This window comes from Chaetura pelagica, unplaced genomic scaffold, assembly GCF_000747805.2.
Source record: "Chaetura pelagica isolate M959 unplaced genomic scaffold, ChaPel_1.0 scaffold119, whole genome shotgun sequence".
Classification (NCBI taxonomy): domain Eukaryota; kingdom Metazoa; phylum Chordata; class Aves; order Apodiformes; family Apodidae; genus Chaetura; species Chaetura pelagica.
Window position 1 is genome coordinate 2,997,216 of NW_009954406.1, and position 23,377 is coordinate 3,020,592.

General features: G+C 38.8%; 1 protein-coding gene across 1 annotated transcript in view; it reads left to right on the plus strand.

Annotated features, from left to right (window-relative positions):
- KIAA1549L (KIAA1549-like ortholog) overlaps positions 1 to 23,377 on the plus strand; it is a 65,585-nt gene that overhangs the window by 36,419 nt on the left and 5,789 nt on the right. Inside the window, exons 13-18 of the mRNA XM_010004273.1 lie at positions 3,341 to 3,519; positions 5,109 to 5,326; positions 10,477 to 10,606; positions 15,008 to 15,358; positions 21,611 to 21,708; positions 22,936 to 23,081. Coding sequence (XP_010002575.1) covers positions 3,341 to 3,519; positions 5,109 to 5,326; positions 10,477 to 10,606; positions 15,008 to 15,358; positions 21,611 to 21,708; positions 22,936 to 23,081 — 1,122 coding nt within the window. The remainder of the gene's footprint in view (positions 1 to 3,340; positions 3,520 to 5,108; positions 5,327 to 10,476; positions 10,607 to 15,007; positions 15,359 to 21,610; positions 21,709 to 22,935; positions 23,082 to 23,377) is intronic.

Consider the following 23,377-nt stretch of genomic DNA (forward strand, 5'->3'; position numbering starts at 1 on the left):
GAAAGAGAGGAGAGAAGAAATCTTCAGGCTGAATTTTATTTTTTTTAGTATAAATTAATAACTAGATGAAAATATAATATTCCATCTAATTGTTTTCTAACTGTTCAGAGCTACAGTTCCTGAGCCCATTTTCTCCTGACATGTGTGGGCAGCACCACCTGCTGGCATCGCCGGCTGGAAATGGTGCAGAGCTGCACCCAAATTGGAGGCAAGCATCCCTGGAGCAGCTTTAATCTAGCAAATCTTGTATACTAACAGTTACAGTGATGTGGAGATAAAGGGTCAGCAATGATTCTGCTCTGGAGAAACCTGCTGATATGCACTGCCATTGGCACTCAACCTGAATAAATGATTGCTTTGGATATATCTTCATGTCCTTCAGTGACAGGAAGATTAGGAGGAGTAATTCAGTCTCAATGGATCATGTGGCAGGAGATACCTAGCATAAGACGTTTCAGCTAGGAAATTGCCATTAAGTGGCAGATGAAGTAATTTTTTGCCCTTTTCTGCTGCGGAACTTCTAAGTCTCTCTATGTGAGCACACAGTGGAAGTGAGAGTAGAACAATGAATCCATTAAAATGTTGGTGTGCATCTGCTTAAGAAGAGAAATTAAAAGCATAGCTTTAAATCTATGTTGCTAATTATCATAAGTAAGTGTGCTTATTGTGAGTGACTGTAAAGAGCAACTGGGCAGTTCTCTGAAGTTTCCCACACCCATCAGCTGCTCACCCAGCTGAGGCACTGGGATGGGTGGGCAGGCCCAGGGCAGGGGTACACAGCAGAAACAAACACTCCAGTACTCCTGCTTTTTTCTGAGCTCACTCTGGTTCCTTTTTTTAAGTTACGAGGGTTTTGTAGTTGAATCATGTTATAAATGCTGCTGTAAGTTCTTTCAGAAAGGGATGAATAGGAGTAAATATTAAAATACCTACAGCATGTGCATATGGAAAACTGCCAATACAGACACTCATCAGTGAAAAAAAGGATGATGGAAAAAAACTTACTTTTACATTATAAGCAGCAATTAATGAACAAAGGCTAAGCTAAGGTTGGGTAGACTTCCTACTTCTAGTGCCATTTGGTTATTATTTCCATTTCAATAGCACTCCAGTAGATGCAGATGTGCTGGCAAATGAGAGGGCTGATGATACTGAAGGTGCTTTTTGGTGTTAACGTACCACATCAGAAGTAGCTGTCACCTGTGATGCCTGATTCCCTTTATCCTTAATTTTTCTTTAATGAGTTCTTGAACTAGAGGAATTCTGTTTAATGAAGCAGAACTCTTGGTTTCTGATCCTGAAATGAAGTCTGAGGACACAACCCACACGTCTGTAGCTAGTCATGCTCTGTGCGGGTGGATGAAGATCACTGCTGAGGTCTTGGCAAGCGCAGTCCTTTGGAAACACTGGGGTTGAAAGGCAGCTGCACTTCTCGGTGCTTTCTGCTTGAAATGGGGTACATGAGGATGTTTGGTAAGAATCATGTTTTGCAGGCTCATGGTTAGCCAGGGTTTTTGGGCATGTCTGGTTCAGGCAAACGCTGAGACAGCCAAAAGGAACGGATTCCACAACCTCGATTGCTGACGTGATATATCCTGGCTCACCAGAGCTATTGTCATCATGAGGGACCATCTTCGTAGGTGAAAAACACAAGTCAGACAGATTTTATCTTGGAGATAAAAATACAATTCAGACAAACTTTATCTCGAGTGGTGTCGCTGTGGAGGTACCTTGTAAGGGCAGTGTGGAAGGTGAATTACAGTGCATTACAGACAAGATCCATCTTCCAGAGCTGCATCTGGTGACCTTCATGAGTGGAACTGATTCAAAATGCCCCCAGAGGAGAATGACCATGCTTCACTTTTATACTTGCAGTAGTGTAGGTGCCCTCCTGTTTGAGTGCAGACTGTGACAGGCAGGTATCTCTTCATTTATCTGACTAGGCTGCTGCTGTGTTCTGGTGGCGTGGTCAGCAGTGGTTCATTTCAGTGAGCCAGGTTTGCCATTCCCTTGCTCTGGTGAGCATGTAAATCCAGTGTTTGAACAACCCCAGGAGGAACGAGGGGATTTCAGACCCAGTAAAGACTCCTGTCATATTTGGGCAGTTCTGTGGAGATGGAGAGACAATTAGAGAATGATTTAACCCCCGTATTTCTCAAAAGCTCAAGTAGTGTCAGCTCTAGTCTATGCTGAGTACAGACAGGATAATAAACTTACTTAGTGACTTCATATTTTATGTTATCACTGTCAAATATTTTCTTATCAAAATCATTGGCTAATCTAAACTGCTGAGTTTATACAAGTCCATTGTAATTTGTGCAATGATTAAATATTAAACCAGTGTATTTTCAGAGGAAATAAATTTAGAGCAGACACTTTGTTCTTTAGCAGAGGATCTCTGCTCCTGTCAGTTAGGAGATGGAGGAAACATTCTTCCTTCTAATAGCATAATTATTCAAAAATGCTTCCAAGAATCTCTTTGTTGAATTTGTGCTCATTCTTTAGAGTAATTCTTTTATTCCAAAATGAGGAGAAGAGGTTTAAGATTCAACAGCTGACATGGTGATACAGGTTTACAAACAAATTTTGGAGGAGAAAGGGCAGGCACAATTGTATGTGAGTTATCAATTTCTATAGAAATATAAAACTAAAGATGCAACACTTTGCCATTTAATTTCAAAAGCCTTCTCCTGTCTCTGAAGAAATTCTAATGGTTTAACTGTACAGCTACCTGAGGTACTGCTTTGCAAAGCAAAAAAATAACAAACTTGGATACCATCAGTTTCTTAAGCATGTTTTAACACACAACAGCAATGCTTTCATTTTAACTGATGGCATTTTTAGCATTAATAACTTCTGCTAAAATCAGTAGGTATATTTTTCAAATGCTGAGAATGCCCATGCTCTTCAAGTGTAAGACACAACAAAGCTGCACTCTTGCATTAGTTCACACATAACTACTGATGCCTTGGCATGTGGAGTTTTCTCTGTGCTTGTGTGTGTGCATAGAATATCTTTTCCATCTGAAACCTAGGAAAAGAGGTACTTTGACTTTTGTTGTCAGTTTCATACAATTTTCCATGTCATTCTTTTTCTCCTTTTTTGTCCATCTTACTAGTGCAAATTGGAAATCAGCCTTCTTTGGGGGAGGGACAGATAATCCTTGGAGTGCATGTTATCTGTAATTTAATGGGATCTTCTTCCAGTGGAAAGGTCTCCCAGGTTTGCTCTTTGAGTGTACTGAGGACATCCTTAATCTAAAGAATGTGTTTGCTGAGCTTCACTTTGAACATGCAGAAAAAAATCTGTCTTTATGCCGAATAAATTTGATGTGCTTTAGTGGCCATAAGTGACGAAGAGGACGGAGGCATTCTCTTTGATAACGTTGCCAAATCCACCATTGATCCCTTCGACACCTCTTCTGGATCAGTGCAGCTGATAGCTATCAAACCTGTGGCACTGCCTGCTGTTCATTCTGCATCAGAGAGGAGCCAGGAATCTGCCATCATTAATGGAGAGGTAAGGACTACCTGATAACGCCTCCAGGTGTTTTCTTGGCTACACCCACAGCTGGAACAGCCTTAAACCTGTCTGTGTTGAGGACAGGTAGAAGCTTTTCACCCTGATGCTATAAAAAGCCACAGCAGCATTGTAGGCTTTGACACCCGAGAAGTTAAGATCTGCTCTTTCCTACTGCAACTATGAATGTATGCAAGCTTGAAAGAGGCAACTTTCTGTATTCCTACCTTCTCAATATCCTTCTGTCATATTCATTTAAAGCAAATGGGTAAGGAAGGTAGAAAGCAGAATGAAGTCTTTGTCTACATTAATTCTGTGGCTGATCATGGAAAAGTATAGAAATCAAATGGGTCTCAAGCTGATCTCTCTGTACTGAGCAATATATCTCAGGTCAAGAAGGGATGGAATGGGACGATAGCTTAGCACTATCTGCATTCGAGCTTGTTCACAGAGGGTGCAGTTTTTTTCCTGGGAACAAAGTGGGATGGCATGAGCGTCTGATCCATGTGCTGATGGCTCCAACAATTTTATGATTATTCATGTTTTTTCTGTAAAACTTTCAAATTACTGAGAGCTTTATACATCTGGTAAACATGACAGGGATACTCCAGAGAGGTGTCTTGTTTGCAAACTCACACTGCAACAGTCATTTAAATATCAGCCAGAATCTCCCTGATGCTGTTTAAAAGCAACAAGGAGGGTTGCTGCCAGAGACAAAGTAAAAGACAATGTCATCAGCCTTCCCATGTGGGCTTGGATTACAGCAGTCTGACATCCCTCATTTTGTTACTTGTATTTTAAGCCATGATGTGCCACATAGTTTCCAGACTCAGAAAAGCTTATTTGGATTTTAGCATCTATTTTCTGTAAGTCAAGAGGATGATACTCCTAGTGGTGTGTGCTCTCTTATACCTACTTTTCTTGAAGTTTGTGAGAAGGCTCTCATATTTGACTCTGGAATCACAAAGCCCATAACTTGCTCATTTTCACTTAAATGACAACTTGAAGCAGAAGGGAAAGTTTTTCAATACTTAAGAGCTGAAGACCTGTGTCAGGTCAGACCAAACACCTGTTTTATTTAAGAATCCTGTCCCTGACAGAGGCCTATAACAGGTTTGTAAGGAAGCAAATAAGTAAGAGGAGCAGATGATGATATTTCATCAGAATTCTTCCCCAGCCATCAGTGATGACTTATTTAAGGTTTTGTTTAGTCAGGGGTGATGTCCATCCCTATACTGGGCCCTAGAAGAGTTTTCATCAGTGAGTTGTTCCCATGATGCCTAAAAGCAAGCACGGTGTTGGGTCATGACAGTTGGCTAACAGCATTGGTGTTTTTCTTCAGTGGGTGTATCTGAGTCACTGTTGTGATGGTATGTAGTTTTTAGGCTAAAATTATTTAACCATCTGCCAAGCCATAAAAATGCAGCGACTCTGTTCACTTGCAGCTCCTCGCTGCTTACAGATGGCCCCGTGTGGTACAAAAAAGCGCTCTGTAGGATGACACATGCAGTGCATCAAACACACTCCGACAACACTGTTTGGAAGTAGCCAGCCCAGCACCATCCTTTAAATGTCTTTTTGCCTTTTAGGTGAACAAGGCTTTGAAGCAGAAGTCCGATATAGAACATTACCGCAACAAGCTGCGCTTGAAAGCCAAGAGGAAGGGGTACTATGATTTCCCACAGGTTGATAACAGCAAGGGGCTGACAGAGAGAAAGAGGATGTATGAAAAAAACCAGAAAGAATTTGAGCACATTTTGGATCCAGATGCAGATGTCTCATCTCCGTTTGCTGAGCCTAGGAGCAGGTGAGGCTTTTTATATGCAGTTCTTCATCTGGGAGGGAAGTTGATGTCCATGGATTGTAGGGAATCAAAGGGGCTGTTCTTAATGAGCCAACTGTTTGCTGTATGCTTAGTTGGTCCCTCCTACTTTATGAAGAAAACTCATATAACCCTAATTATGTATGGAAGTATGTTATCTGGTAAAATTGCCATGTGATTTAAAAGAGAGAAATGGAAAGACAAACAAATAGGATAGGGACTGTTGCAAGTTCTTGTGAGCTGTTTTCCAAGTCAGGTTAATAGAAAAAGTGGTTGTTCTATTTTTGGTGATACTGAGACTGGACTTAATCCAAGAAGTTAACATCTGGCTTCACTCTCAAAGTTCACTTATGGTATTATTTTGTCATTATTTTGTAATTATTTTTATATTAATATAACTATTGCAGTAGGCATAAGATAACACAACCAGTACATTGTCCATGTATTTCAGTAAGTCCTGCAGGGATGGTATAGATGGTATGGATGTGTGTATGTATGCTATTCGTGATCTTCCTGTGCCTTTAACAAAGAAAGTCATAATTTGCTCATCTATGATGTGAGGCTGGCATATTGTATAGCAATATTACTGTTTTATTAACACTTCACTGTCTCTTGAAGATGGCACACTAGTAGTGCTCATCTCCTTGTTTTAGAAGTGAGGGGAGAAGTGTACATCCTAATGCTGCCTGAGTGAGTGGACCTGCTTCATTGTGGTGCTCTCTGAAGCACAAGCTGACACTGAAAAGAGATCACACCAGCCCTGCCACAGGAATTGCACAGTAGGCAGATTCCTGTTCCTTAGGGGTGGTGGAGGTGTGAAGGATTATAAAAGTGTGTTCACCATTGCACCTTACACCATAGGAAATGTGGTTATTACTGTAATCAGGGATCAACAGTAGTTGATCCATGAGAGAAAAAGGGATACTGAAGTACAGTTCCTCTGGAAATGGTGTCATGCCTGGAGGTGCAATATTTCGTCCCATCTCTTGGAAAGTTCAGAAAAAAAGTTTTCTTATGAGCATAAATCATGACTGCTATCAAAGTATCAGTGGTGACACAGTCTCTGCACTTCAGCAGTTACCCTTGGGGCACAGAGATGAAAAACACTGTAATGGGAAATACAAAAGCAGTGTTGGCTCAGAATATGGGCAAAGGCTGTGATTAGGTGAACTTCTATAGGTCTAGAGTTAAATGACTGAGGAATACTGTCCTTGATGGGCCATTTCCCAGGGTTGCACTAGTCAATGAAGAAAAAAGATGCTGACTTAACTGTTTATTATGTCTGGAGGGTCTGGGGCATCATGTCTTTGTGCAGCTTTCTGTTGAAGAAGGAATAAATTGCTCCAAGTACACTGAAAAGATAAGACACCAAACCCGCAATACACAGGAGTCCTGCTCTGCCTGCGCACTCTGTCCAGAAGATACAGATGCAACAGTGGAAAGTCTGATATGGTGTGCTGTACATATAGCAAAGGACTGAAGCATTGCTTTAGGTATTTATTGTGTGTCACATGCTACGTAGGAAATATTTAAAACATTACAAATGAGACTTTAATGCTAGCCATCTGCTTTGTGTTAAATATACTAATATTTGTTCATGTGCCAATGTGCTGAAAGGTCTCAGCATACATTTTCCTGCGTGCTTTCAAATCTGTTCTGTAAACCTGTCATAGTCTGTTTGAGCTAGTGATCACTGGTGTGATATAAAGTGCTTGGAGGCAGGTATACTGCTGCAGAGGAATTCTTTCATTGTGTAGCTGAACTCTAAATGGCTGACTGCTGGATTTACTTTTTAAGTATATAGCCTGTATCCCAACATAAGAAGAGAGAAGAGCCATTTCTTATGCACTTTCATTAAAGACATAAAGCACTTCACCGACGATGCACTTGTTTGCAAACAAACCAATTCCAAAAGTTATACTAATATTTCCATACTAAGACCTGGACCTGCACTTGATATGCTGCAACACATATGACACCATTATTGTCTTCATTTCTTTTAAGAAAAAAAATGTCTAAAATGGAGAGGAAAACCTTGAATAATACTACAAGGTAATGTGGGGTTTGGTTATAGATAAATGAATCAATAGAAATGTATCTCTGTGATGAAATAACATTACTTTTAAAGCAATCTAGGTTAGCATAGAATTGAAAAAAACTTTGTATCTACCTTTTTCTGTGTTGTATCATTGTATAGTTATAATTATTCCAATTAAAAACTGAAAAATTGACTATTCGTTTTTAAATAATATCACTTAGGAGTAAGCCAAAAATTTTAAAATTTCTACAGAAAAGATCTATTCCAGTCTTTTCTGTTTTTTGTATATTCCACTAACTTAAATCACATTATTGCAGCATTTCCAAAATATGTGTGAGAAAAAAAAAGATGCACTTGATTGTTATTCAAGATCACCTTTACATTTTGGATTTGTTTGAAAAGTGATTTACAAAACATGTCCACAAAATAAGCTGGTTTGTTCAGGAACAAACAACTTTTTGTTCTTAGTACTTTTGAGTCTTCTGTACTGTAAAATTCATGTTTTAAAATGTTCCAGTTATGTTCCCAGAAGGCAGTTGCTAACGCCTTTGAATACCATTTGTTAGTGTTCATAACTCCTTTTTCATTAGTAAAACTTTCTTAAATGAGCTAATTGGCAATCTCAAGGCAATTTTTAAGAGCCTACTGATGATATGCACTATTCTGGGTTTTACTTTATTAGTTTGTAATCAGGTCAAGAATCTGCATGTATTAGAGAGATGTATATTTGAATCCCTTAGAAATTACATCACAACTGTATCAACTAAGTTTTTATGGACCTACTGTAAAACATGTATGAAATTTTAGAGACCTTTAATGTGGGAACATAAAGATTGTCAGATCTGATTAGCCTTAGCATAATCTAATTCCCCACGTTTATTGATAATAATGACAGCATAGTCTTGGAAGAAGTAAGATAAGGCAGTTTAATTTATTCAATATTATATTTACAGGGGAAATTTATTCCAACCCCCCTGCTTGTGTTCTGTTTTATCAATGCCTTTGGGACTTTCAAACATGCATATGGAGATTTATGATTAAAAGTCACACAGAAGTTTTTGAAAGTTGTCTTAAAGTTAAGTCCATGCTTGAGCATTTAGTTTAATCAGAAGTATGAAATGGATTTTTTTTTTTTGTCCTACCTTTTATCCTGTAAGGTCATGTAAACATCTTTGTCTTCCTGGATTTCTACAAGCCAGTTTCTGCTGCTGTAAGCTGCCAAGGCAGAAAGTTCTGCTAACCAGTCCCAAATATTTTGAACTCTGGAGACCTTATTTTTACTCCTTATTTTACTTACTAACTCAAATAAAGCTCTCAGCCACAGACTCACTTACCTTTAATACAAGCATTTGTTGGCATTCAGTCAAATCTTAGCACAGGATTGCATTTTCGCTCAGGTTACCTGGCAAGCGTGGCAGAATGACAGAAGTGTCACTCAGGTCTTTTCCCTTCAAAAGTCCCCTTTCAAATTTCTGCTTCCAGCTCTTATCTGCTTCCCACACGTTCATTAATAATGGCTGAAAGTCTGTTGTGCTCTGACTGATGTATACTGCCTTCAAAATCCCTCCCTTGCTGTAGCCTCAAAATCATCCCATCATGGTGTTGAACCTCTTAGCATGGCAGCAATCTTGTGCTAAGATCTGACTGAAGGCCAAAAAATGCTTGTGATTTTTGAACTTGTCCAGTGTAAAAATGTGCTTGGGTGAATGTGACACACTAAGAATGTTTTTACTTTCTCAGGACTAACTGAGCAAAATAATGTGGACACACAACATTACTGCAACATTACCACTTGGGTGGTAAAGCTACCCAAGATAATGCTGGGAAAACAAGGTGTTAGTGTACGTTTGTAGTTGATCTGTGAGGGTTAGTTGGGACAGCTGCATGTGCCAGAGGAAGGGACAATATATCCCAACAGGAGAGCTGTCCATCTGACCTGAGTACAGTCACTGAAGAAATAGCTCACTTTCAAATATGTGTTGTTAATATTTTGAATGGAACACCTGCACAAAGCAGGAAAAAAACATGAAAAGGCAAAGATAACTTAATATTAGGCTTTAACAACAGAGTGAATAGTATGTTTATAAATGAGACTGGCATGTCATTATTTGAGCTGTCATTGGTCTCCAATGGGAGGATCACTTCTCTGGGGTATACAAGAAAATGACTAATGGCCAAATACACTATGAGAACAGCATCTCCTGAACTTTTTGGGGTTAGGTGTAGTCACCTTTTAAGATGCAGCTTGATGAAGCATGAAGTTCCGGTATCACAATTTGGCAACCACTCCTGTAGAGTTTATGTACAGATACATCCTGTATCTTATGAAGGAATGCTATATTTGTTATTGCAATACCAATAACAAGGGAAGAAACAGTTGCATTGGAGATGACAGACTATTTTGGGTATTGAGTTACATGCTGTCTTTCCCTTTCTTTGCTTCTCCTTGGTCCTCAGTGCACAGCGGTGAAAGCTCAGTGCTTAGGGATGCCTCTGCATCAGAGGTGCTGCTCAGAGCGATGCTGGAAGTGGTTTAATCCCAGGAGTACAGCTCTGACAAAGTTGTGGCCAGTTACCAAACTATTTAAAAGCAGCATCTTGCAAGCAGTTCCCTCCCACTCCTGTCTCTCTTCCTGCTCACTTTGCTGGCTGTTTGTTTCAGTGGAGTTATTACGTGCCTCTCTCGCTGCTCAGGATCAGCGGCCGAGCTCTTTGCTCCCCATCTGAGTGTGTGCAAGACCCTATTAATTTTTTTATAATAGCACCTATTCATTTTTAATTAATTTTTATCAGATCAGCTGAGGTTAAAAGGTTAGTCATATCTTCTTGGGACATATTGCATTTGATAAAATCCCACATACAATGTTCATGTCTTGGCTTTGCTTTGTTTTCTTTAACAGTTAAAATATGAATGATCTCCTAAAGAAGTTATTGATTTCTAGCACTTCCATATATCTAGAAAGAATATCCTAGAATAAAATGGTACTTTTTGAACCTTATTATTTTAGATTGAAGGCAAGTATTGAAAACCACTGCCTGTATTTTTAAAAATTTATTTTATTTTCATTTTATTCTTTTGTTGTTTTGTATTTTCTAGGCAACCGCTGAAGAACTCGGTGTACAGGAGCAGGCAGTCATTGAACAGCCCTAGTCCAGGGGAAACTGAGATGGATCTTCTAGTGACTCGAGAAAGACCCAGACGTGGAATCCGTAACAGTGGATATGATGTAAGTTTATCAGATATATGCAGTGAAATTTGCTAAGCCAAGTCTTAACTTAGTCCTAATACCAGGAAACTATTGATAAGCTTACCAGCCAGAGTGTCACTGGGTATTTAATGTTACAGTATGTCATGTGCACTCAGCATCTGGAAAAAGCTCAGGATACTCAAAGCACAGACTCTTACACATTCTTTATTGCTGTACAACATTTTCCACTCTGAAATGCAAAGAAAACATTTGCCCTGAAACTCATTATTTGCCAAAGGATTAAATTTTGAACTTAGATACCTCTTGTAAGTATGCAGCCATTTAAATGATACTGAGCTTATTTTCATTGCAATTAAAATCCTCTGTTCTGTGCCCGTGATGCTGCTGTCTTGATTCAGAGGGATGGACAACCAACTTCTGGGAATTTCCAGAAGTCTATTTTTTTGTGGAAATCCACTAGGGACAGATATTGTCCTCTTACCACATCAGAACTGGGAGTTTTGAATAGGTAAATGTCAAAACCAGACAGATGAGATGCTGGTTTATGGTCCAAGGAACTCACATGGCCAACACAAGGCAGATTAGTTGCCTTGTGCAGTCTGAACATAGATTGGATGCAAGCTGGCACTGTGTGCACTCAGAAAGAGGATAAAAATAGGCCCCACTGGAATGCATAATTTTTCAGTCCTTTGCCACATGTACAAAATGCTGCAGCACAGCCATCCCTGAAGATCAGTCCCTAGAAAAAGGTCTAAATCCTTCTGAAAAGAAGGAAGTTCATCTGGTGGTTGTTCCTCCAGTTTATAAATACAGAGTATGTATAATAAACAAGTATTTTGTGTGGGGCTTAATTGTCAACACTCTCAGCTGCCAAGGGTGTGTCTGTAGCAAGGTGAAGGAATATATCAAGGTCAGGGGCTGTCTTTGGGGAAGTTTTAATCTTTTTCAGAATTCTTCAGGACATGTTGTAGGTGTCAGATTTCTTAAATGGTTTCCTGCATTTGGACACTACCTATCAGATTGCATGAGTCATTTCATGCCATGGCAGTGGGATGACTGCTTCACTGCTTTCTAAGGCATTAGAATACATCACTCTAGCTTGGAGAAAGAACAGTAAAACCTGTTATAACCTGTTAAAATATCTTTTACTTTTTTGCAAAAAGATATATGCATTTTTTTACTCACTTAAGTGTTTCCTTTATTATTGGAGCTTTCTTAGATGAAAAAAGCATGGCTTCCTGCTATTAATTCAAAATTACCATGCTTAGAAGATTTTAAAAATATGTTTTAATATATTGTGTTTACTATATATAAAATAGAATTAAAAAAAACCTGCTAAAACCACTCGTCAGGAGTTTAATGAGCTTATGTAGAGTCTGAAATGTGAGATCTGTGCACATCCCACACCAGTTTGATTTTTGCCTTTCTTTTAAGGTTGGAGTTGGGCAAGCTGTCCATGGCACAGTCTTTTTTTACTGATCAGTTACGTAAAATTCCTTTTGCCCAACGTGCTGCAGAGTCCCTGCAGTGCTCTTCTTCTAGCACTGAATGTATTTCCTGTCAGAAAACAGAAAAATGCCATGGGAAAATGGGACGAGATATTGAAATTTAGCTCCAAAGCTTGCAGCGTGGGCTGGTTTCCCTCACTCCTGTTTGAGGTTCCTCAGAGCTGTGCTGAGTGTCTGACAGGCTTGGTCTCCCAGGATACCCATGGGTGGGCACTTATATCTATGTTTACCCACCAGTGGTGCAACTTAAACACCTCTGCAAATCTGACCTCTGGAAATGAATGGAAAAGGACTTTGAGAAAGGGCTAGTTTGTATGATGAACCTTATGTCCTTTCGTTATCTAGTAACATTTTGTACAGTTTTTTGACATCTGCTGTTCTAAAGGTTCCAGCCTTTTCAGATACCTGCTAACATCTTCCTCCTGGTATTTTATTTAGCAGTAAAGCCTGCTGACAAATGGTGAAATTTGTCCTTTATAAGCAGATGATCAAATTAATGAATCACATAGCCCATATTACATGAAAGTCATGAGATCTGCTACCAGTATAGCAAAGCTGTGTAGATTTATCTTCTCAACAATGATAAATGTTGTTGATTGTGATATATTTTTTTTTTTAACAGATTCTTGATAAAAACCCTTTTTAGAATTGTTAGACTTGTCTGCACAACTAACTCCTGAGAGTTTATGACCTGTCTGATTTTTTCCTTATCCTTTAAATAGGAGAGGGAAGTAAGAGCTTGAAAACCTGCTATTACATACTATTGATTTTATTATTTTTTCCTAAAATATGCTTCCCCTGTCTAATATTTCAGTTGTGGTTTTCTAAAAAATACTTGATTGCCTGTAATGATTTTGTGGTGATACTTCTCTGAATCATGGCTCTGTTTCTCAGAACTAAAAACAGGTCAGGATCTGAGGTCAATGGTTGAGTATCTGTCTGCATAGAATATGTATCTTTTTGTATTATTTTGGAGTGCAAATGGTTTGATTTTCTGAGTATATTATTTGCCTTTATAGCATCTTTTATAAGTAGATTATTATTGAACAGTACCTTCATCAAGGGCTTGTAGTAGTGAACCTGATTTATTTCAGCACTGGCTGCTAATAGGTCTCTTGTGGAATTTCATTCACAGATATTTTTAGTGTCAGGAGGAAATAACAGAGCCATGGTTGTTACTTATCCACTTGGGACAGTAGGATTTCAGAGACTCATTGGCTGCATTTATACATACAAACTACCAATGCATTTTATATTCATGCTTCTGAAATTTACCTGACTTTTATTTACCCCACCCTGTAAGAAAACAGAAAATTAAGGGGAACTATTTAGTTGAAGGTTTCCTACAAATGTTTTTCAGTTTAAGATAACTGTGTCATGACATTGTTTCTACCCCAATTTGATGTGTACCACCTAGGAAGCCTGAAGTTGGGCTTGTGTCTTTGATTTTGAGCAATACACTATATAACTATAACCATGTAAACCACAGTTAAATTATAATATACAAATGATTAGTTATTGTCTTAATTTTCCTTTTTTATTGGTGTCTTTTATAGCTATGTTTAAAACAGCAAGGAGAGAAAGAAGTTAAGATCTTTTATTTAAATTAATTGTCAGGTTTTGATCATGTAACTCTTACCTGAATGGCTGGTAACCGAAGAAGAAAGCCAGTTTGGTATTTTCCTCTGCAGATGAATAAATATGTACTGTGATCATCCTGTAGTATATGTGACCATATACAGCTTGCAAAAGGTTGGGGGCACAGTTGCTTAACTATTCAGGTGTAAAAAAGCACTATAACCTAGGGCGGGGAAAAGAATGCCAGGAGCTACAGAGCACTCACATACATTACCAAGACACTGCTGGAATTTTTAATAAGAACATCCTGATGTATTATTTTATTTGTAGCTATTTTAAATGCTAAAACAATTCTAACCATGTGCATGTACAAAAAGAGGTATGTATCCTATTCTTTGTTCCAGTTATCCTAGCATCTTAAGTGCATTTTTCTGATAGTTAAAGAACTGGTTGCTTTTTCAGGCTGCCTATTTAAAATGCATTTTTAAAAACTATTGGCTGCAAAGCTTATCTTACAGAAGACAGATAAGTTAGGTATTTCACTGTGAAGTTCTTAAAATATGATGATTTATTCTGTCTTGGAGTTACAGGCAAAAAAAAATTAGGCGCATGATTTCTGTTTGTACTTGCCTATACAGAAGGAATTACCCTAGGAGTAGCTCTTCAAGTTCAGCTGCACAAGTACTATCTGCTCATTAGAGTATGTGCTTCATTTGCTGTTCCCACATTAGTTTTGAATAAATTTCTGTGTAACTACTGTTCAGTGTACTGTTCAGCTGGGAAAGGTGACCAAACTGGGTCAGGACATTTTCTGCAAAGGACAAAACCTAGCACGTAGCATCATTGTCAGTGGGTTAGAAAGTTCAGGAAAAGTCCTAAGCTTTAATTCTTCTGAAATCTTGGTGTGTGAGAACAGACAAAAGAATTTCAGTTCCTGTAACTGTAACAAGTGGTCCCTTGTGAGGGGCCTATCATAGTGATGGTACTATTTAGGGAGCCATACTCCTCCTGGCACAATTGTACTCCCATTGATACTAACAAGTAAGAAAATAATGTAAACATTAATTCTAATTGTTTTTAAGTGAATCATTGACAATTTAATCTGCTGCAGAATGTCCCTGGTAGTTTTTGCAGCAAACAATGTAGGCTATGAAAGGCTATTATACTTAGCAGCATCATATCACTCCTTTCAGATGTTTGTCATGTGTCTATATTGTCACAATCCCTGACTTTATATATGTTACATCTGTGTTTGACAACGTTTTTTGTGAAGCAGCACAAATACTGTCTTGCAAGGCTTTTTACGTATACGTGCTTTTATTCCATCCAACAGACTGAGCCTGAGATTATAGAAGAAACAAATGTTGACCGTGTCAACGAGCCTCGGAATTACACCAGGTCCCGTCAGGCCAAAGGCCACTCGGAGACCTCAACTTTAAGTTCTCAGCCCTCCATTGATGAGGTTCGACAGCAGATGCACATGCTCTTGGAAGAGGCTTTCAGCCTGGCCTCTGCAGGCCATGGTGGACAGAGCAGGCAAGAGGCCTACAGCTCAACACCGCACTTGCCCTACTCGGAGGTTGTGACCAGTGCACCTGGTACCATGACCCGACCTCGAGGAGGGGGGGTACAGTGGGTACCCACATACAGACCAGAAATGTATCAGTACAGTTTACCAAGACCAGTAAGTGAAACTTCTCTTTAGTATACTACCATATTATTAAGATATTTCTACTCTGAGATACGTTTTTGTTTTTTTTTTAAAAAGAAGTAGCCCCATTTACTTGCTTAAAACCAGACATAAAGCCATGCTTAGAGTAAAGAAGTATGGATAGTGGGTGTATGTATGTACACTTACCTGTACCCATCTTTTGCAAGAAGATTGGTTATCTATTTTAGCAGCAAGGTTGCCTTGTCTAAATTATGCTTGACAGAATGGGCTATTGACTAGGGACTCTAGAGGTGGTTTAATTGCACAGGTTTCCTGGTTGGCCTTATGTAAGGCACTCTTTATCTCTCATTTTTTAGCCTTAAATTGCAGCATACATGTCTTTACCTCACAGAAGTAATAAAAAAGTTAAGAACCTTAATCTATGGGGGAAAATTGTTAATGGAACTTAGTAGGTATCTAGTCAGCTGTTGCAGTAGTAGTGTGTACATCCTCAACGTGTGAAACTACCCCTGCGTTCCCACATACAGTATTGTGAAACTCAGTGAAATATTTTCTTCCTTGTATTTTTTGGGTACAAATCTAAACCAGAGATGATTGCTTTTAGATGAGAAATAGCCCATCTATCTATATAAGCATAAAAACATACTCACTTTAAGGCTGCTTGTGGTTGGATTTTATTTTTTTTTAAACCATGCATTTCAAATTGAGTCCCTTACTCTAGCTAGAATAAGATGATAAGGCAGAAAAATTTCTGCAGTTCAAAATAACAATTACTATGACATCCTTCCAGTACAATAAAAAAATACATTTAAGGGATGCTGCTTCTGAACTATTCTATTTGAAAGCCAATGGCACTGCCTGCAAAAGTTCAGGCTTATGCTATTTAAATAGTGCTTAATGTTATTTCTGGCACTTTGAAATTTGGAGGATGCTTCATTATTTTCTTTCTAAGACTCATTACTAAAACATGTGCATGTGTAGGATCTCTAAGCATTTGATTATCTTTCTGATGTTTTGAAGATAGTGATAAAAAGTTCCCTGAAGCCAACTGATCATGACAGGTTAGGATAGTCACAGGCTACTACAGTTTGATAAGGGCTGTTAATTAATAGTTTTCTGTGCACCAGTTTCATGAGTACAAGCAGTACTTTAATGAAGCCACTTACTGGTTTGTTCTCAAATGGGGATGGTGGACTGGAATTGAAAAACCACCAGCTGAGATGTGTATAGAAAGTGACCTGTGGGTAGGAAAACATGGAAGAATTAATGCTTTCAGCATCCTAACACCTATTGGCCTGCCTGGAATACCCTGCTGGACAGCTCTGGGGGAGAGGCTGCAAAAGGGCGCCCTTGGGAGTGGGTTGGCTGACACATAGAGAAGGTGTCTGGGCTCAGTGAGCTGAGGAGTGAGTGAGTGAGCAGCCTCTGACAGCTGGAATGAGAGGAAACTGAGCACTGTCTTGTTTGTTAAACTAGGGTGGATGTTACCTCTGCAAACCAAGAATTATTTATTTTTGCGCTTTCTTAAAATGTAATGGTTAGTGGCACTTAAAAGTCAACATTAACAATGCTATCATAATTCAAAATCTGTATCAAGAGTGTTTTGCCAAGTGGACATTGGCTTTACTGGTTGATCCCTAGATACAATGCAAATATAAAGACCTTCCGCCCATCACTGCCCTTTGCAGTCCAGTTACATTAGATTCTAAACTTTTTACAAGATCCCACAAACCTTCCAGTGACTTAAGTTACTTTAGTACCTTTAGTTTTTATGAAACTCAATGCAAAGCCATTTAACAGGTGACACAAATGCTGCATAAGATTTCTAGTACAAACATGCTCTTCCTTTTTTATAAAGCATAAATGGGAAAAGGATTGAGCAAAAATCTGCATGCAAATCCCCATCTCAGTGTTTTCCTTTGTTGCTAAGTATTTGTGCCATACACGTTTGGGGACCAGAAACACTCTTCAGGTCTCCATTTCTTCAGGTCTCCTTTAAGTTACAGATCTTTTATTTTTTTTCTGTCAGCTTCTTGGCTCGTTCCACCATCAAACAATTCTGTATCTCTCTGGAGTGTGCACACATCTTCTTTTTCATTTTCCTTTTTCTTTTCACTTTTGAGGCCTTCTGTGGTTTTCCTGTACATGCTAACATTAAAATCTTAATTATCTGTCACTCTTGTGAGGGAGTGCCAGACTGCTCATGGGTAGCCTGTGATAACAGAATTCCTTCCTATGGAGCTTATGCCTTCTGGCAGAGAAAAGCTAGTAAAATTCAAAATCTTAGTGTTGTTTTGGAGCCTCCAAAAATGAAATAAGCAACACTGAACTGGGTTCTTGTTGTCCAGCTGGTATATATGACTGGAGGATGGAGTTACAGCACTGACCACCAGCTTCGTGCCTTGGCTGATCATGTTGCTGCTTTGGAAATTCATGCAGCTGAGTCAAGCAGAGAGCTATGGCCGGGGGAATGAAAAAACAACCTTTTTATTACAAAGCTGGATCAGTTCCTGTCTCTCCTCTTTAGTGCTCTGGAATGAGGAGTGAGAGTAACAGAGCTCTGGGGCCCAAAGTGAAATCTGACTCTGGCACTGATGGACAGATTTGCAGGCTCAATGATTGGTAATGTAGCCAAGTCCTTAGAGCTTCTCTTGGATATTAGGAAAACCTCCTTCACCAGAAGAGTTGTCAAGCACTGGAAGAAGCTTCCCAGGGAAGTGGTTGAGTCACCATCCCTGGAGGTATTTAAAAGACGTGTAGATTTGGTACTTAGGGCCATGGTCTAGTGATGGATTTCACAGGTCTAGGATAATGGTTGAACCTGATGATCTCAAAGGTCTTTTCCAACCAAAATGATTTTGTGATTCTTCATTTAATAGAGGTAAACTGGAAGTGTTTTGCCAAAGTTCAGCTTCTTTCAATAACAGTTCATAAACCAAATATAAAAAAAGGACAGTTAGCAAAGCAAAACCAAATCCAGCTGACATCAGTGTTTGCTTTATTCCTGGATTGTAAATCAGTTAAATCATTCAATGACTAAACAAAGACACTGCCCTTCTAATTCCTATGGTGAGATGTAAGGAGATGGATATTTCTGTAATTAGAAGGCAATATTGAATAACTTCACCCAAGACAAATATATCTATAAGTTGGAGGTGATAAAAATATTTTAATACTGCAACCAGGGAAGTGTAGCCTTAAAGCGAACTGCAGAGTTTGTCCTTTAGGCTACAGTTGTCATGTGCTGATTTAACTCTTCCTTTCCTCATCCCTACAGGTGTTACCTTAGACTTTTGTGGGTTGTAGAAGACACTGGTGCAGGTGTCTGCTGGTTGCTGAACTTTATCTTCTAGAGGGCTGTTTTATGTTTCCTGGGCCCAAATGCTGGAGTTTCTCTGCTAAACTGCACTTACTACTTTTAAAAGTTCCTCACTGGTTTGATTTTAAATTGTTTTAGCCACAGTAAACTCCTTCACTGGCATTTCTTCCTGAAAGGCTGATGTGGGGTCTGCAGTCTAGCACCTGTGCAGTTTGTCCTGAATCTCAAATTTGATTGCTTCTGTCAGTGATTGTTATAGCCTTTGTATTATACAATTCCTCATTTTTCAACAAAGTAAAACTTGGAATCCATGCAGAATATTGATAATTTAAAGTTGTTTTGGTTTTTTGGGCTTTTTTGGTGAACAACAAAACCAAGGCAACCTTCTTTTTTAAAAAAGGATAAACTCACTTTGAAGAATAAAATTAGGTAAATATTCTGTGAAATCAGCTGGTTTGTGGTTTTTTGTTTGGGTTTTTTTGTGGTTTTTTTTTCCTGATTTGATATACAACAGTGTATGAATTTAAATGAAATTACTTTATTTCTACAGTCATACGAGTTAGCCTAGAACCTAATTGCTCATCTAAATCTACAGCCTCTGTAGTAACATTCTGGTTCAGTTTATCCTCTGAGCATTTTTTTCCATTTGTGTTGCATGCAGAAAAATACTAATGCTCTAACCTATTGGTGAAATTCTAGAAATTTGGAGTTGCCTCTTGTAACCCTTTTGGTGTCTGTGGAAGCTCAGCACAAAGAGGACTGACTGCTGCTCCCTAGGACAGACAGTTCCTCAGCATGGGGTGAAAGATGTTCTAACAGGGTATTTTTCACCTTAACAGAATTCCCTCTGCCCAGCCATGAGCAAAATATTACCACTCACTTTAAACTGTTCATCTCTTATTGAAGCAGCAAAGTAAGTGCTTCTGTTTGCCACATGATATTTTTTTTCCCCAAAAAAATTTTCATTACAAGTTGAAGCACATTTGTGACCTGTTTTTTGTGATCCCTTAATATGCCTCCTTCAATGTCCATATTCCAAAGCACATCCACTAATACACAAGAGAAAGCCCAAATACCTCTGTGTCTCTGTCTACCTGTTACACTCAAACACTATCTGGAGTCACCAACCACTCTGAAGCATTAGCTACTCCTTTAAAATAGGAGATAAAAAAAGAAGTTAGTTCTTGGTACAAATGCATGCTGAGAGCAAGAAGTGGACTGAAAGGCTTGTGGAGCCAGAAAGAAGTGTTGGGTTCAGCCTGTGAGAGCACTGCCAGCTTTTCAGATGCAGAAATAGGCATTGCAGACCATTTCAAGCTCAGTGCTACTAGGAGAAATCTAATCCAGGTTTCCCTTGATGCTAATAATATTTGCTTTTTCTATACAGTTCTTTCATTTAAAATCAGTCTTCCCAACCCCTGGCTAGGAAACGTACCATTGTCTTTTTGGATTTTTTTTCCCAACTAAAGACAGAAATACTTTTAAATACCATTGTAGCAAGTAAATATTAGAAAACTTTTTAGGTGGCATGAAAGGAAAGATATTTTTTATAGGCATGCCTTTGAGAGACTTTACCCTGCTTTAAAAGGGATGTCAGTGAGAGATGGGTAAAAGATTGGTCTGTATTGCTTTTCCCTTAGGGACACTGATGTCAAAAGTCAGTATTTTATAAGTTACCCTTCTTCTGTGTTAACACAGTTTTGCTGCTGTTTGACAAAGAAAGTATTGGAACACTCTCTAAATGTGTAATTTTTAAGGATGGTTACTGAAAGGCTGTGCTTTTTGCTATTTAGTATGGGAATTATATTGCCAAATTCAAACTTAAATGTAGGTGTTAAGTCTGAGCTAATAATGTAAATCCTGTAGGCTCTTTCTACAGGCAGAAGGTAGAGAGTGACTCATCCCATGGTAATGTGTTTTTAGCTTTTTCTGATGCTTGAGGAAGGAGCTTCTGGATAAACCAGATACTTCACTTTTACATGGTCAGAGCTCCACCACTGGACTTGGGACTCCCTTTTTTTGTCAGAATGCCTGTGTCTTGATACTGGACAGCCTTGCCATCATTTGTTATTTGCTATTGCTCTGCTCTTATCTTCAAACCTGTACATTGCTCTGAATCATTGTCAATAAAAGCATAATTAAAGAAAAGAAACAAAAAAACGTATTTAAAAAAAGTGACCTTGAAATGTTAGAGGGGTATCATCCATCTGTATTTAATCATATTTAGTAAAGTTATTGCCTTAAATCTATAATAATTATAGTAATTTAGAAGATGTCAGTTCTTGGATGCCAGGAGTTTCATGCACACAATTACTTGTTTTACATTTATTAGTGATGAAATTCAGAATTGCTACTGTCAAGATGCTTAATTTTGTGACTTGGGCTGGTCCTGTGTTCCTCTGAATTATTCCACTTTTTCAGAACTATGGATGTTTGTTATTGCTTTAGGTTTTTTGTGAAGAATTTTCTTATCTCTTCAAGGCTGAAAGGAAGAGGTTGAAATATGCATTGCTCACAGGCAGCTTAATTTCTCTTGATGCTGCTCTGAGGATGCTTTCTGAATGTTTAAAATACTTTGTTTCTGGAGGAAGTGAAAAAACTGAGATCTCTCTTTTGTGGGTCCAAAGCAACTGCTGAATCTCTTGTAATCATAAAAGATCTGTTCTGCCAGCAAGGTTACAAATGTCACAGAGACAGTGTTTAATACATTTTATTTTAATTAGATTCCATCTTGGCTCTAAACAAATTTGTGTTTTCTTCCACATCCTAAAATCACCCAAGTGCTGTAAATTCTCAAATAAAATGCAATTACTGTTGATGCCATAAAGTTACCTTCCTGTTGGCTGGCACCAAAGCAGGTATTTCATTTCTGAGGTTCTTCTCAGTTTTAATTTAACTGAGTTCTATTGGTGTTTCAGAAAACATTTCTCTTATCTCCTTTGCAGGCTTACAGGTTTTCTCAGCTTCCTGAGATGGTAATGGGTTCTCCTCCTCCTCCTGTCCCTCCCAGAACAGGCCCTGTGGCTGTTGCCTCTCTCAGGAGGTATTTATCTGTTGTGTTATTTTAGGTATCATCTCTAAAAACCACTGTGTAATAAGAACTTGGCAAACCCTGAAATGGCACTTAGAAAACATACAAACAAGGCACTTATAAAGACACATTTATGAAATTAGAAACATGTTTTTGTTTCATTTTAACAGGAAGAGGAAAGAAATAACAATGAATTTTCTCTTCTATTAGCAACCAGTTTCAATAAAATGAGGAAATCCAGGCTCTGATTTCTTTTAAAACAAGCTTTGCCTCAACCGGCAGAATGGCTCATTGTCCTGCAGATGTGTGGTGGATAATCCGCACTGTCATTCTCCCTGCTTTTCTCTATTGTGAGGACTTGCAACGTGATATGGATGAATTATAAGATATTTCTCAGAACCTCGGGCCCAGGAATTTCTGTCTAGCTTTCAGATATCTCCTACCTGTGTTTTTGGAGCCAAATATCTGCAAAAGCCTGACTGCCTTAGCTCAGTGCATACATTTTGTCTCTTCATCACAGTAAGGCACTCTACAAAATGCACTTCAGGGACTCTTCACACTTCTGTGGTGGATGAACTCTTTTAGCCTTCACTGTTGTGCTGTGAGGTACTGCTGAGTGCCAACTGCAATTCGAGGCACCACAGACCTGCTGAGAGCTGCTGTGGAGCACCAAGGCTGAAGAAAACTTTCCTCAGTGACTGCTAATGATACTGTAACTGCATCCAAATATTTGGGATACAGACACTGTCTGTTGACATGCTCATGTTTATCCATTACATTTTAGCTCTAAAGCAACTGGGACACAGTATTTCAAAAGATGATAGAACTTGCCAAGTGCAGTTGATGTTACTTACTGTAGTAGTCTCCTACTATATGATACCATGTCATATATACTGTAGTAATATGGTATTGCCTACAGCAGTGTCTTGATGAACTACACAAAGCTCTGGTTTTTCTGTTGCATGGCACAGGCATTTGTTTGAAGCAGCAAGTAAAAGCTCTATGCAATATACCAACATGCTTTGGCAGAGTAATGGCCAGGCTAAATAAGTTGTTCTTAGACTTCTTCAGATCTACTGTTCTCCAGTTGTCTTTCAAACTTCTGTCATGCCAGAGCAAAATCAGATAGCTCATACCTAGCTAGTTTGTCATACTGTAGCTGATAGGCATGTATGTGGCTATGAATCTCATATCTCAGGCACAGAACTTAATTTTTTTTCTTTCTTTCTTACTGCACAGGTCTACATCAGATATTGGCAGCAAAGTGAGAATACCTGAGTCCAGTGTGGCAGATCAGGCCCAGCATCACGATCAGGCATCTTTTGCAGCTGGTTCGAGAGCTCCAATGTCTGTAGGTCCACTTGATCAATCAGCTTTTCACTCAGGTGAGAAAACAGTGCAGACCCAGTGCAGCTTTGAGAGCCTTCTAATTTCTTTTGCATGTAAATGAATGTATAGGATATAGCAAATACAAGTGACTATTTGGAGAAAGGCTGTATTAGATGTTCTTCTGGTGCAACTGAAGGATACATAAAAGGGATTGCTCCTTTGTAAACGTAGCACTAGCTGCATTGTAAGATACTATTTACCCTGCAGAAGCACCAGGAAATGGCCATTTCTGAAGGTAAGATCCAGCAGTAATGTCCCAGATGGTTATTGTTCAAGTATGATATTCTGCTTG